The sequence below is a fragment of the Dryas octopetala genome, chromosome 6 (genome assembly GCF_963921425.1).
Source record: "Dryas octopetala chromosome 6, drDryOcto1.1, whole genome shotgun sequence".
Classification (NCBI taxonomy): Eukaryota; Viridiplantae; Streptophyta; class Magnoliopsida; order Rosales; family Rosaceae; genus Dryas; species Dryas octopetala.
In genome coordinates, this window is record NC_141371.1 from 10,951,794 (window position 1) to 10,967,296 (window position 15,503).

General features: G+C 36.8%; 3 protein-coding genes across 3 annotated transcripts; 2 read left to right on the forward strand and 1 right to left on the reverse strand.

Moving 5' to 3' along the window:
* The first annotated feature begins 11 nt into the window (after nt 1-11).
* Nucleotides 12-5,549, forward strand: SRF2 (STRUBBELIG-receptor family 2). Its single transcript, XM_086248398.1, has 17 exons — nt 12-120; nt 343-482; nt 1,108-1,240; nt 1,329-1,400; nt 1,487-1,552; nt 1,661-1,732; nt 1,817-1,888; nt 2,118-2,189; nt 2,305-2,370; nt 2,459-2,524; nt 2,608-2,945; nt 3,559-3,824; nt 3,928-4,193; nt 4,360-4,507; nt 4,642-4,781; nt 4,870-5,026; nt 5,172-5,549. Exons 2-17 carry the CDS (start codon nt 389-391, stop codon nt 5,346-5,348), a joined length of 2,205 nt encoding a protein of 734 aa, XP_086104524.1. The 5' UTR covers nt 12-120; nt 343-388; the 3' UTR covers nt 5,349-5,549.
* Nucleotides 5,550-6,383: 834 nt separating this feature from the next.
* On the reverse strand, nt 6,384-11,248 carry LOC147282327 (CDK5RAP3 protein homolog). Its single transcript, XM_086247624.1, has 10 exons — nt 11,107-11,248; nt 10,874-11,008; nt 10,545-10,639; nt 10,351-10,445; nt 10,104-10,239; nt 9,856-10,005; nt 9,188-9,715; nt 8,779-8,987; nt 8,071-8,203; nt 6,384-6,773 (listed from the first exon to the last, which is right to left on the reverse strand). Exons 1-10 carry the CDS (start codon nt 11,165-11,167, stop codon nt 6,642-6,644), a joined length of 1,674 nt encoding a protein of 557 aa, XP_086103750.1. The 5' UTR covers nt 11,168-11,248; the 3' UTR covers nt 6,384-6,641.
* A 172-nt stretch (nt 11,249-11,420) lies between these two features.
* Nucleotides 11,421-14,945, forward strand: LOC147282328 (outer envelope pore protein 16-3, chloroplastic/mitochondrial-like). Its single transcript, XM_086247851.1, has 3 exons — nt 11,421-11,561; nt 12,150-12,519; nt 14,574-14,945. The coding sequence occupies exons 2-3, from the start codon at nt 12,180-12,182 to the stop codon at nt 14,720-14,722; spliced, it is 489 nt and encodes a 162-aa protein (XP_086103977.1). The 5' UTR covers nt 11,421-11,561; nt 12,150-12,179; the 3' UTR covers nt 14,723-14,945.
* The last annotated feature ends 558 nt before the right edge of the window (nt 14,946-15,503 follow it).

The following is a 15,503-nucleotide window of genomic DNA, read 5'->3' on the forward strand; positions in this document are numbered from 1 at the left end:
AGGTTCATTTTACAAACCGCAATTCTTTCTATATCTTTATAGCTTCGATTCAACCTCATTTTCGTCTTTAGCACTATTTGATTTTTCGCTCGAGAATGTGTTCTTCTTGATTGTGTTACGGTCAGTTAATCAGTTGTTTTCTTGAAACACTCTCTTTTCCGTTTGGTTACCGAGAAAATTGAGAAAAATGAAAGAAAATGCCAACAGTTTTAAAGCTTCCTCTTACTTAATCCCTCTCTTTCTCGGGAACCAAGCAGAGTTTTCTTTAGAGACTTAATTTACTGTTTCTCTCCTCTCCCTCTCTCTCTCTCTCTCTAACGATTTCTTTGTGTTCGTTCACAGGAAAGCGCTGAGAGTGCGTGACTGAGCAGTCCGATTCTCCAGAAAAATGGCCAAACAGTGTCAGTGTGTGTGTTTCGCAGTAATTGTCATCTCCGCAATTCTGGTTTCTCAGGTCGGGGGCTTTACTCATCCGCTTGATGGTAACTAAATCCTTCCCTTTCTTCTTGATTTTGCGCTGTTTAATGTACTTTTGGTGAAGATCGTTGTTTATAGAACGTCCGTTATCCCCTGTTTGGTCACTGAGAAAGTACAAAAGGATAAAAGAATAGGGTAGAATCGAAACCTTTAAACTTTCCGCTTTTCATGGGCTGGACAAAAAAGGGCTAAAACAGAATTTCGCTTTTACAAGACTCGAATTTTATGATTTTCTGGATAGAAAAATGGGCCGTAGCTTTGGCGGGAAAATAACAAAGCCATTTTGGCTGGATAGAAAAATGGCTCAGGGAACGCTTCATTTCCTGGGCAGTATAGAAAGAGTAGTAGAGTACAATTCTTGGTATTTAAGAGTACTCATAAATATGGTACAAATAGTTTTGTTAATGTTAGAACATTTGCTTCAATGAGCGTTACGTTCATAATTGACCAAATAGACTTTGATGTTTGTTGTGCTAAGAACAAGGGACGAACCCTTTTGGGAAAATAAATATGCCTTATATGCAGGAATAGCCACATAATCAATGTGATTTATGTTATCTAGTATTGCTTACCATTTTCTGTGCTCCTTTTCATACATTATTGTTTATTATTTCACTCTGTGCACTGCAGTCACAGCTCTTCAAGATCTTTACATGGCCCTTAACCACCCACCAGAGCTGAAAGGATGGAGATTGGATGGTGGGGATCCTTGTGATGAATCATGGGATGGAGTGTCATGTTCTGGGCCATCTGTAATATACCTGTAATGCACATACCTCCATTGACTATGAACCGTACTCGGACTATCTTTCTATATCACCAAAACTGAATTCCCTTCTCACTTTATGCAGTAAACTTCATGGTCTAAACCTCTCTGGGTACCTTGGTGGCGAGCTCTATAATCTCCATAATTTGAAGCAGCTGTAAGTGATTCTACTGTTTTATGACTTTGCCTATGACTATGGAAGCACAACTGTTGCTGAATCTTTTTCTGGTTTCTTCTTTTTAGGGATATTAGTTCCAATAACATTGTGGGTGAAATTCCAAACCTGTTACCCCCTAATGCCACTCATATGTAAGTTAATGCCTCCTTCACACAACTGTTTGTTTAAATTTTATACTACAGATCATTTTATCCTTTACTTTTTCTAATTTTGATAAGCCTGCTCTCTCATGTGTGCAGAAATTTGGCATGCAACTACTTGATTGAAAGTGTTCCTGAATCTTTACCTATCATGAAAACTCTCCGGCATTTGTGAGTTGCTTTCCATGACTGCTTATTTTACTGGTTTTGGTTAATGGCTTTTCAGTCATAAACTGAATTCCTTTTTTCTTGCAGGAATCTAAGCCATAATTTGTTATCTGGACCCCTTGGCAATGTGTTTACTGGCCTACAGAATTTAAGAGAACTGTATGTTTCTTTTCACGTAGTTCTTTTAATGTTGGATTTGAAGTGAAATGAAATAAGAGCTTTTGGACTTTGATCTTTTAAGTTGATGTGGAATAAAATGTCATTATACAGACGATGCACAATTTTTAATCTTCTTTGTTATCCTAAAGTGAAGAGAATCAAAATACTTATTTCAAAAACAGTCAGGAACTGCAATATAGTATGCCTTTCTTACTTCTGATTTCTGCAGGGATTTGTCATACAATAACCTTACTGGAGATCTACCAAGTTCGTTTGGAACCCTGACAAATCTCACTGGATTGTGAGTTTTTGCTTTTGTTTTATTTTCCCACTTGCTATGCTTTAGTGCTTGGCATAATGTATTTCCACAATTATGTGTCATATCAATCTCACATGTTCATTGGGTGTATGTATAGGTACTTACAGAATAACAAATTTACTGGATCAGTTGCTTATCTAGCTGAGCTTCCACTAACTGATCTGTATGTTTCTACTTACCTGCATTTTGAAGCGATTTTCATTTTTGATCTGTTTTCTTCGATTACTTGCTTGTAAATTTTTTTTTGACAGGAACATCCAAGATAATTATTTTAGCGGTATCATTCCCTATCATTTTCAGTCCATTCCAAATTTATGGTAAGATATCAGTTGTGATTACCTCTCCTTTGCCCTCTAAGTAAACGAAGTAAAAATCTTACATTGATTGCATTTCATTTCAGGATTGGGGGAAATCATTTTCATGTAGGGGAGAACTATCCACCCTGGAATTTCCCTCTGGAAGCTGTGACCGTTGAACCAAATATCCCTTCCCCTCCAACAACTCAGTCAAGTGCCGTTGAGAAGAACTATCCCTCTAAGAAAGTAGGTGAACACAAGAAGAAAAGGCTGGGACCTGGAGGAATAGCTTTTATGGTTGGTGGGGGAACGCTAGTGGCATCATGTGTGGCACTTTACATTGCAGTTCACATCATTCAATCGCGTTCACAGAAGCTCATAACTTTGGGGAGCAGTAATAACTCAACAACAAATTCTCTCTCAATCATGACTACTGCCAGAGGTGAGCTCTCACTCACTTACATACCAATCATGTATACAATATAGAAGTAAACAATTGAAGTATATATATGAAACATCATAACTTAGTGATATAATATAGCTGACAGGTCAGTTTAAAATCATTTAGATTTGGGATTGATGCTAACAGATTTTCCTCAATAGAGTAGAATGAAGTTTTGACAGGTTCACCATCCTGAAATAGTGAAATGTGTACTCTTGCAATCAATTAGAGTAAAGAGTATTCCACTGATAGTGAACTTCCAAGTATATTTACCTGATCTCTCATCTTTAAATGAGCCAACTGCTACCAACTCATTTCAGCTTTGAAAATGAACGCTTGGGAGATGGTATCATCTCTATATGCTTTTTCAGATAGGGTTTTTATACCTGAACTCCTAGGTTGATCAAGTACATACACTTTAACTAATGGCACAAATCACGTCTTGATATCTGAATGATGGCACAAACAAAAGATTTTCAGATGAACTTGTTTGATTCCACTTCTTGTGCTGCATAGCTTCTTAATGCCTTTTTACGCTGCATGGCTTCTTAATGCCTTTTTACTTTTATTTCTCTGTTAATTTTCTTATTTGCTCCCTTTTACCTGGTTATAGATGGTTCTTCTACTACAGAAGAAAGCCCGCAAACAGTGGCTTTCAGGTCACCCATTCTACTTCCAAGGCGACCATCACCTCATGCTTACCATAGCAGGAAAAATTCTAGAAGAAAAAGTTTCTCTAATAAACACAGAATCCCAGTGAGAGCAAAACTTTACACTGTGGCAGAGCTTCAATCAGCTACAAACAGCTTTAGTCAAGAAAACTTTCTCGGCGAAGGATCTCTTGGTTCTGTTTACAGAGCTATGTTTCCTGATGGCCAAGTATAAACCTGAACTTTCCTTGGAATTATAATTGCAGCTTATAGTAACAGTCAATTCCTATGAAACGCTTAAGAATTTTTTTACTGTAATTCCTTTATTTCAGATTTTGGCTGTGAGGAACATCAACATGATAGGACTGTCTTTCAGCGAAGAAGAACAATTCTTGGATGTCATTTGGATTGCTTCGTGTTTGAGGCACCCAAACATAGTAACACTTCTTGGCTATTGTGTAGAGTATGGACAGCATCTTCTTGTGTATGAGTATGTTACAAATTTTTCCCTTGATGATGCGCTGCACAGTGATGCATACCAGCCTCTCTCTTGGGGCCTCCGTCTCCAGATTGCTCTTGGTGTTGCTCAAGCTTTGGAGTAAGCATTCTATATTGTTCTCCTAACTAGTTCATATCTCTTAGTCCACACCTTGTGGAACGGTTCCAATAAATATAACTTTACTACATAGTTTACTGCAACTGATGTTATTATTGTTGATCATATTTTGGATTTATTGTTCTCTCTTTGCAAATGATGTTTTCAGCTATCTGCACTCTACATTCTCACCTCCACTCGCTCATACCAACTTGAAGAGTGCCAATATCTTACTTGATGAAGAACTTGTTCCTCATGTCTGCGACTGTGGCCTTTCTGTGCTGAGGCCACTTACAAGCAATAGACTTAAACTAAAGGTATATACACCTATAAATCACTTCTGTTTCGAAATAGAGAATAACATTGAGGATTTCCTACTTCCTTTGCAAATAGCCTGATAGAAAACAATTGCTAATAAACTGTTACTGCCATGGATTTCTGATGCAAACAGGCTTCGGAATTTGCTATTGGTGGCACTGGCTACAATGCACCCGAACATGGCCAACCAGGATTTGATAACACAAAGAGTGACATCTATGCCTTCGGAGTGTTGCTTTTGGAGCTATTAACAGGAAGGAAACCTTTTGATAGGTATGCATGTTCCATGCGCCTTTTTCTTATATCTCTCAGCATTCTTGCCATGCTATAATGAAAGTATTCTGTTATTTTAAACATATAGTTCAAGACCAAGGGAAGAGCAATCACTGGCGAAATGGGCTTCATTCCGGCTTCATGACTGTGAGAGTCTTGACGAGATGATCGATCCAGGCATTAAAAGGACAGTTTCCTCCAAGGCTCTCTCCCGTTTTGCTGATATTGTCTCCCTCTGTATACAGGTACAAGCAGGTTTTAACAAGTCATATTTTCTGTGAATATTCTTATGGTAACTGAACACATGCAGCTGAGCTTCTACTTGTATGATTTGACGAAATTAGATTGTTTTGTTTTGTTTGTTTACCTGAAACTCTGATGAACAAACAGCCTGTGAAGGAATTCCGACCGCCGATGTCTGAAGTGGTGGAATCTCTAACACGACTGATACAGCAGCTCAACATTATTGGAGAGGATCGAGTTCTTGACCCCTTCATGGAGAGATCTTTCCGTTCAACCAACACTCGCTTCATGGGATCACCTGCAATGAGCTATTTGTCTGTTTGACTGAATGAACATTATAGCCACTACTAGCTACGACTGATCACTCATCAGTACTCACACAAACTGAATCTACTGCAATATTTGATATCTTTGCTATGCCAATATATTGTACAATCAGCTAGATTGTCAGAGGCTTGGTCGATCTGTGTGATTTTAATTGAGTGTTCTCCCATTACAACAGTCTGTAGTTAGCTAGCTACATGGTCTGGTATTCATTAATTTGTATAGCCCCTCTTTTCATGTATTCACAGTCTTTAGCATAAGGAAGTCTTAAGGGGTGATAATCAATTCAAATGTCTACATATATTCGTCTCTTATAGAGTTTTGAAGTGATACACTACTTGACGACTTCACAAATTTCTAATCACATTGTTCTACTTTACACATTAAGTGACAAATTTTTGCAAGATTATATATTGAATATGACAGAATTTGGCGGACTTCTGACATATTTTCTTTAATGTCTGAAAGATTTGAAACGAAAAGAGAAGAAATGTTTTTTTTTTTTTTTTGTAAAGAGAATAAATGCTTATTGAATGACAAAAACAAAAAAATAAATTACTCTAAAGTCAATTTTACAGCTTTTAATAATAAACAAATACACTTAAAATGTTACAATGATAAGTAGATTCACTTTGTGCAAATAAAGCCCATGTTGTATGTTCCATGTTTTTGGCGCCGAGCGCTTGGTACCCTGCCGAACACTCGGTGAGGTTTTTTTTTTTTTTTAACTGGACATATCACCATGTTTTTGCAGATGGACCAATCAATCATGAGTTTTTTTGTTTTAGACTTTAAACAAAAAACCCAAAACAAAATGGGAACAACACATGCGGCCCAATTTTGGCTCATTGGACTTCAGTCTGACACGATGGGCTATGGACTGGACCTTGTTGTGCTACCTAGGTCCATTAGTTAGATTAACCTTCCTTTTAACTTTTTTGGTTTATGCCAAGTTCACCAAAACAGAAAATTACATTACTAGTGCTAGATTGGTGCCATCGGGATTGTTGTATCAATCAAACACTGCCACATCAATAAGATCCGATTTTCAGTATTACGAAAGGGCCCAAGTTCCATAAGTGCATGCAAGAATATGAAAACAAAGAAATGATCTCGTATCATATTTTCGGGCTTACGAATGGGCCCTAGTTATCAGAAGCAAATATCTGCTTGTACAACAAGGTTAGTGAAGAGGGCATCAATCTGTCCACAGTTATACTTACAGGTCTTCCAACAAACATGGACTAAAGGGTGATTTCACATAGCTTCTTCAGTTCAGAAGTAAACATCTTCCTATGCACCAAGGCCACTAGTTAGAAGGGCATTGATCTCTCCAATTATATTAACAGGTCTTCCATCAAACATGGATGAAAGGGTGCTTTCACACAGCTTCTTCAGCTCACGGGTTTTTGCAAGAGCTGCTTCCTGTCATTGAACCAGGAGTTAGTATTTTGTGCCAAATATTCAAATCAACAATTACAAAGAAAAGGTGGATTGTTGCACTTCTCCAAATAACAGTATTTTTACACACACAAACAGAAAGAGGGAGAGAGAGAGAGAGAGAGAGAGAAGAGATGACAATTATAGATGGATCGAGTTAAATTCAAACACGAATGACCAAATTGTGACACAACTAAGCCTATTTAATGTAAAAAAAAAAATGTCTGATTTTTTATTTCATCTTTTTCTTTTCTGAATCTGATATTGTATGGTTCCTTCTAGAATTAGAGTTTTTCATTTCTTGGTTTTGCTAGCATCTGAATTGAGTTATGCATTTTGGTTGAGAGATAGGGGTCGTAGTCTTGAAATTTTGGTTCACAACATATATGTGTCGACTCAAACACGAAAAAATTAATAAATAAATCGGGTTTGAGTTTGACCATTAGATCATTAGATTAGGAGTTACCATATCACTGCGCTATTACCAAAATAACCCTTCACTTCAAAGTCTCACTGTTTGCAATGGAAAGAAAACCAATACAAGGGGCCACTATCTAATGCAATGGTACAACTCTTGGGCCATTAAACAAAAGCATGCAGCTTACTATCAATAGTAGCCGCTTTGTCCAAATTCTATAGGTTAGGACTGTACCCCCACCATGTTCCTGGGACCATCACTAGCATTTTTAAGGGGAAATAGTAAATACAAAATTTAGCATGATCTGCATTAAAATATTACTTCCTAGGATACAATAAAGTGCTAAGGTGCAGAAGCATGCAGGTGCTATGGAATTTAGAGTAGTGGGAGCTAATAACTACAGTTTCTAATTTGATAACCTTTAAATGAAAACAAGGCCTCATCAAATAGAGTCAAACCTTGATAAAACCCAACACTTCAGATTAATCTAGGCTGAAGCAAATATATCTCCACCTAAAGCTTTCAGCTTTTAGTTATTTGACTTCATCTTTTGAATATGGATAGATTCAGAAGTGGATACACAGACTAAATAAGCTACAGCCTTCTGCACATGCATGTGGCATGTGCATGACACAAATAAACAGAAAGGAGGCTTCTGATAGGGCCGTAAGTCAGACAACAGAGTACTGACAAATTTTAGTGTAGCTCTATTTCAGTAGTCAAAGTTAGAGAGAAAGGAAAAAGGAAGAAACAGACATAGAATAGGGATCACAACTAAAACATCAAACATAAATTTCCTAATTTTATACCTGAAGAACTAGAACAATTAATTTTATATCATTAAAATATCAAGAAAGAGCTCACCTGCTTTGGCCAGGAAGAAGATAATGAATTGTGCAGCTCCATGCGTTTGGCAGCTAAGCCATTTAAACCATCTTTCAACTTCACTTCATGATGCTTCTTTTCTTCCAATGAACTCACTAGTCTGTCTAGAAATCTGAAATTAAGGTTGATGCAAGTGTTATGCCTTCTACTTCATTAAAAAGAAAAACTAAAGCAGTGTTAAATAGCATTTTAACTCACTATGATTTAAGGTAAGGCTACTTAAAATATAAATTAGCATGCTAAAGAATACAGCTACAACAGAAGACAAATTTAACCTATTCATTTAAACTGCAAATACACAAAAATTATCTGAAGGTCAAAATAAGCAGATTATAAACTTCAAGATTTTTTTTTTTTTTTTTTTGATGAGGATATAAAGGATCTTTCAGATATAACATAACTAGGAGTAACTGTGCAACAAAGAAAGAATAAAACAAAAATAATGCAAGTATATTCTTTAGATTCATTACCTAGTTATTTCTTACACTAGACAGGACGTTACATCCAAGATGCTATACATATGTCTATGTGCCACAGAAAGTTAACGGGGAATTGTATTCAATTTAGCTAAATACTGCCACTCTTACTGCTTTGGAAGTGCAGAGATTTTCTAATTGGAAACTCGAAGTATAAACACCTAAATGAAATTGGCAAAGACACAAATCCAGTCAAAACATTTGGTATTACCTTTTGGAGTTGAGAATCATGATCAAGTCCCGTGTTTTCCTATTTGTCAGCAAAGAAATGGCCAAGGAAACATCACATAGCATTTTCTCAATGGCATCTGGAGCATATTGCTGCAGCACAAAGGGAGCTACTGCCTGGACTTGATGTTGCAAGGTCAAAGTTTCTTCATTCTTTAACTCAACCAACCGCTGATTTAAAAAAGCTTTAATCTGATAGAACAGTATTAATAGCAAATATCAACTCATGACAAGGAAGCTCCATGATCTAACCACAGATATCAAACCGAAACTAATAAGATCTCTCAGTCATATCACTACTTTCCGCAGAATTCAAAACAGACAATATTATACCATTAAAAGAAATGGAAAAAAAAAAAAACCAGATACAGCCATATGCCATTGCTGTATACCTCATTCAGATCATCAAGAGTCTTGTTCCTATACTCTGTCTCCAAAAGTTGGCTCCTGCCTTCCTTGATTTCAGTTGTTTGAGTCGAAGTATCAAGAACAGATGTTTGATTGTCCATGACTACATTTGGTAAATTGACATCATCAATCACATCAACTTGAGGAGTTTCGACACTGATATCCCAAGATATCTCTGACACAGGGATGTCTAGGATCTGATCAGATTTAACAGCTTCATTTGGAGAACTCTGCAAGATCTCACTGGCATTAACTATTTCATAAGGACCCAAACCATTACCAGTATCATCTGTTTCTTCCACAGTACCAATATCCCAATCAATCTGAGAACTGTCCACAGAAAAATCCCAGTCTATACTATCTGCAATGTCTGCATCTGCTTTCACATTGTTTGATTCATCATAGCTTGACTGAACATTCCCAGAATCAACAACCTCTGAGCCCACGGAGACATTCAATGATGGGGGATGTTCACGTAAATCTTTCAAGTTTGTTAACACAACCCAAGATTTCTGTAATCACATTGACAAATAACAGAATTGATTTATGATATTAGTCACAGTGATCTCAACTTTGCATCAGCATCTTGAAACAATAAAGTAAGCTATTCTTCATCAATCATGAACCAAATCAATAATCATTATTGCCTTACATCCTTTTCTGTGTGTGCATCTCTAACAAAGTTAGAATAATACTCCAGAGCCCTTGACACAGAATCACCATTCAACACTTCCAAAATCCTGCTAAATGTGCTTGGAAGTGATTTTGCAGTCTCTAAAAGTTCAAGCCTCACATTTTTTCCCTACATAATGAACCAACAAACATTGCACATCAATTTTTAGAAGAAAAACCTATCAAACCGAGTCAGAAAACCTCAAGAACAGGGTTCCACAATCAAACCTGCAGTCCAAGCTCTTGACAAGCCTCTACATACTTGGCTGCTGATAGAGCTGCAGTTCTCTTAATATCAGCTTCCTTGTGCTCTAATTCCGCTAGTTGTTGCTGAATCTTCTGCACCTGCTTCTTTTGATATGGACTTGATAACAAGGGAAAACAATAATTGATACAAATCACATTGACATCAAAGAAACACCCATAACTATTCTTATCTGGAACCAAGCAGGCAACTGCAATAGCACATGCTTACATCTCATAGTTCACATTTTGAACCATTATTTGAGCAGCCTCACCAAGATATATGCAATCCTTTTCAAAAGAACGCACAATTGATTCCCAAGCACCCTGCTCACGAAATATACACAAAAACACAAAAGATATTAACATTACAACTCCAGTAGGTAGAAGGTGCAGATCAGATAAAGACAGAGTTGAATGCCTTACAGCAGCACCCGATAGCCGGCCAAATATATTCCGACTTTCCGGAGCTGACTTCACAAGAATATCATAAATTTGCTTGGCCTCTAAGTAACCAATTCCTGTAAATAGCATTCTAGTTAACCCATTGAAACGGAATTTTCAAAATCTCAAGGACCCAATTCCAACTACAATCACAAATTCAGAATTCACACATGTTTGGCCTCTAAGTAACCAATTCCTGGAAATTGCATTCTAGTTAACCCATTGGAACGAAATTACAAAATCTCAAGGACCCAATTCCAAATACAATCACAAATTCACATTTCAGGCATGGATTGAGTTAGAAAACCAACCATCGGGCTCCAAGCTATGGAAATAGGGATTGATATCCTTAGGAAGCGAAGCGAACTCCTTGGAAATGCGAGCTCTCACTGCTGCTAATCGCTTTCTCCAATCTCCAGGTATCCTCTTCCGATCGACCAACCATTCTTCAATTCAATCCCAACGTAATCAAATTATCAATCCCCAACATAAAAATTGTCTAAAAGAAAAAAAGAGAACATTGAATTCCGGTGGTTTATGTTACCTCCGAGACGAGAAAACGTGATGTCGATTGGGAGGTTGCCGATGTCCTCAGGAGTTGGCATTTTCCCGGGAAAATGTTTTCGAGGAAAAGCAGTTTCCCTTCTCAGTTATATGTGATTTGAGGGAGTGGAACTGTAAAAGACTGTTGTAGTCTAAAATGGTGTAATAGAGGTTTCGTCTATATCGTGCCGGGTTAGAGTAAACGAGTCGGGCTAATTGGAGATGGTCGGGGGCCCAAAATAAAACATCAATGGCCCAATTTGAGGAAGGGGCAAAATGGTCAGTGCACAAAGTAATGGTAATCTTTTGGTTCGATTCGGATAAAGTAATGGTAATCTGGTGTAACGAGGAGCAGATGGAGTAACAGTAACTCACCATTTTCTAGCATTTTTCCTGAGAGTCTTTGTCTCTGTGTTCACAGTGGGTAGCTCTCGCCGTCTTCGATTCGCCCCAAGGGTAATTTTCATTTCTCTGATATGTTTCTTTCATGGATTCAAATCTTCTTCGATCATAAGTGTATACGTATTTAGGTTTTCGATTTGTTGATTCTAATTTATTTTTCAGTGATGATTGGATCTTCATCTTGTGCGTTATCATTTACTCGAATAAACATGGGTTTCGCTGCTAATAGTCAGGGTTTTAGGGAATTTTTGTTTGATTGGATTTGTATCTATGGTGTTAGAGAAGAATGCTTTAATTCTTGCTTAGAATTGATCACCTAACAATGCCCTATTTTGGTACAAAAAATAAGACTTCACGTTCTCATGTTTTGTGGGATTTTTATTTTTTGCCCAAATGCTTAGTTTGCTAATGTGGAATCGTTCTCTTTCAGAAATGAGATTTGGGTTTGTAGAAATATATGTCAATGTCCATAAAGGAGAATGGTGCTTCTATAAGATTGAACCCAGTAAAGCTTATTATGTAGAAAACAAATAGAGCCAAAGGAATACACAGTTTCCTTCTTTTTCTTGCATCGTATAAGTAGAAAGATTGTCTTTCAGAAAATGGGGATTAAGTGCTGATATATGTATTATTGGCTTGCAGTTTTGGTCAGTGCTCGTTTAGTAGATAGTGATGGATGCCTTGGACCCCCAAGAGCGTAGGTATTTGGAGGATGACGATACTCCTGTTATGAAGACAGTTAAGGGTGCAACAACTGGATTGGTTACTGGAACTATTTTTGGGACCATAGTTGCTACTTGGTATGATGTGCCTCGTGTTGAGAGAAGTGTTGCTCTTCCAGGGCTGATAAGGACACTGAAGATGATGGGAAACTATGGGGTGACATTTGCTGCAATTGGGGGAGTCTACATTGGTGTTGAGCAGATGTTGCAGAATTATAGGATGAAGAGAGACTTTATCAATGGAGCTGTTGGTGGTTTTGTTGCTGGGTCAACTATTCTAGGTTACAAAGGTGAGAGTTTCTTTTGATGCCTATTTCTTCGTTCAACTTTTGATTCCTGTTTTCATGAGTGATAATGTGTGGCAAGTGGTCCGCTTGTCCATAGCTAAATGCTAGTTCAGACATGATCTTATTTAAATATTCATGGTTGAATATATTTCTTTTTTTTTTATTGAATTTTTTTTCCCAAAAATAGGTTTTCATTTTTGGGAGAAATATTTGTGTTCAATGTTCATAAACAAAATAAGTCAAAGTATTACCTTTTCTTGAGGGGGTTTTTTTTTTTTTTGGAATTATTTCATAAGTTTTATGTATAATTACCAATGGTTTAGTTTTGACCTGATTAGACTACAGGATTGAGGTGGTAATTTGGCATGCTATAGAATCTAGAGATGAAAAATATTGACTCTTATGCTGGTTAGAAAGGAATGTGCTCCATTTTTTATTCAAAATTTATTTGAACACTAACTAGCTATTAGATATTAGTTTCCAAGAAAGAAGGGCATGTTGCAGTGAAAATTGTCTGTAGCTGACTTTTATGATGTTTTAAGCTGGATGATTTTTATACATGATAACTACAGTATGGTTTGTAATTGTATGGATACACCCTTGACAATTCTTAGATATGTGAGGGTCAAATTCATCAATTATAGGTAGAAAATATTTTAAAGTAATGATGCTAGTTGTATTATGTGTTTGGTGTATGGTTTTGAATTAACATTGAGAGAGAGAGAGAGAGAGGGAGCGCTTTTCTGTAACCATATAAATGATCTGGAATGTTTCATGTCATACAAATGTCAGTCGAGAGCAGGAACTATCTATTTATTCTATTGGTTATGGGATTCAGCTATGTATTTGTATTTTCTGGAAGAATAAATTGCTGGTAGCAACCCATCTCGAGAAGCCTTCAGTGATACTTCTTTTTTTAATTCTGTAATTATCAACATCCACATGGCTATAGCATGACTATATCTTTAATAAATGCAGAATTTAATGGAACTTAATGTTAGTAGTGAAAAGTTTATTTAAGAGCCTAATGGAGAGAGACTGTTTCAATAATTAGATTCCCCAAGGTTATATGATTCTAGGGAAAGAAACCTTTTCGAACAAGTTCTCACGTTCAAATGAACTTCGCTAGTTGCTGTAGAATTAGTACGTCTATAATTTTATAAAATTATTTGGTTTTATCTTTTCTTTTCCCTTTCCATTCTGTTGTTGTTTTATCCTTAAATCCCATATCACATTATAAATTCTTTTTGGCTGCAATGAGGTTTTTATGATTTCTAAGATATCCATTTATTTATAACATATAGGGTTAGGGTCAACAGCTCTAATTTACACAAATTGTAATAGATGGAAGCACATTGAATGGGCTCAAATGAGCTATGCTGACAACTTTTTAGCACTGTTTCCCAAACATGCTCTGGGCCTTTAGATGAAAGAAGAAAGCACATCGAATGGCTAAGTTTAGCTCTGCTAACAAGTTTTCAACACGGTTTCCCAATAATACGCTCTCATATGTCAGAGCTAATATGAGCCATTCAATGTACTTTTATCTAAAGGTCGAAAACATATGTCAATGATATGTAACTTAAAGGGGCTGCCGACCCTGCCCCTAAAATTTATTTTTGATTGAAGGAAATATATTGAGTTTTCACTTATCTGTTTCTAAATTTATTAGTTGAGTAATTACTTGCAATCCATCAAGATGGATTAGTTGTAAGAATGAAAGCATCCTTGTGTCTGAATTACACAATAAGCACTTCTCACTCACTGTCAGCATAAATGACCTGTAGATCTCCCATACACGTGATGAAATTTCGATTTTCTGTGTGCTTGCCCAAATATTCTTTCCTCTCAACGAGCATTGTTATCTTATATTGGTTTGATTTGTGGTTCATTTTGATTATAGAGCATGCAGAGTTTACCTGTCTATAGTACTTGGGGTTAGAAGAATTGGGACATTGGAATCTAGTTTCTAAATTTGTTGTTTACTGAGTTAGCGGGTAGTTCTCATCAGCCCACAACGTTGTCAATTATACAATTGTTTGCTGTCCATTTTACAGGAAAGAGCATTTCTACTGCAATTTCTGCTGGAGCAGCCTTGGCGGTCACTTCTTCACTTATTGATGCTGGGGGCCAGACTACAAGAATTGATAACGGCAAGGAGTACTATCCTTACACCACCAAGAAAAGAACCACTGCTGATTCATAAACATAACAATGCTGCAGTTGGAGGAAGATATTGGCAAGCTAATGGAAAGAGAACACTTTTTCTTGAATTTGCTGTATTTTTGGAGATGTAATCATACTCTCATCTCTCTTTCTCTGTTTTTTAAATTTGAATAGAAGTTTTGAATAAATTTCGATTTCATGTTACCGTTGTAATTACCATGTTATTTCTAAATTTGAGACCATGGCTTCAGCCTTTTCTGATTTGACTCTCAAATGAGACGAATATTATGGTCAACAGGTCAAGCCAACCTCTGGCAGAAGCAGGGAGATGATGCAGACAGAAATTGGGAATGGCTTAAAATTGGTTTTTTTTTTTGGCCATGATAAAATTGGTTTAAAAGTGAGGAAAGTGCTTTACAATCCAACTTTTTTCCCAATTCTTCTCCCACATGAGATGGGATCCATGATATTATGACATTCATTTAGGAGCATCCCACTCCAATGTGAGGAAGAGCTGGGAGAAACTGTTATGTCTTAAGCAACAAATCGAAATATTTTGATTTGTTTCCATATCGATTGTTTAAAAGTACTAAAAAATTTGCACACTCTAAAAAATGGACAATGAGGTTCAAATCCTTTCGGTTAGAAACAATATGATAAAAAAAAAAGGATGAATTGTGTCTGGATACCAAAGAGTATAATTTCTTGCATGAATCTTGACCTTGACTCACCGAAAGGTAGAACGGCTTGATGGTTGTCTGAAGGGCGTAAGTCATGACTCATGAGGGAGAGTCAATCACCCTACAATCCGTATGAAGGGT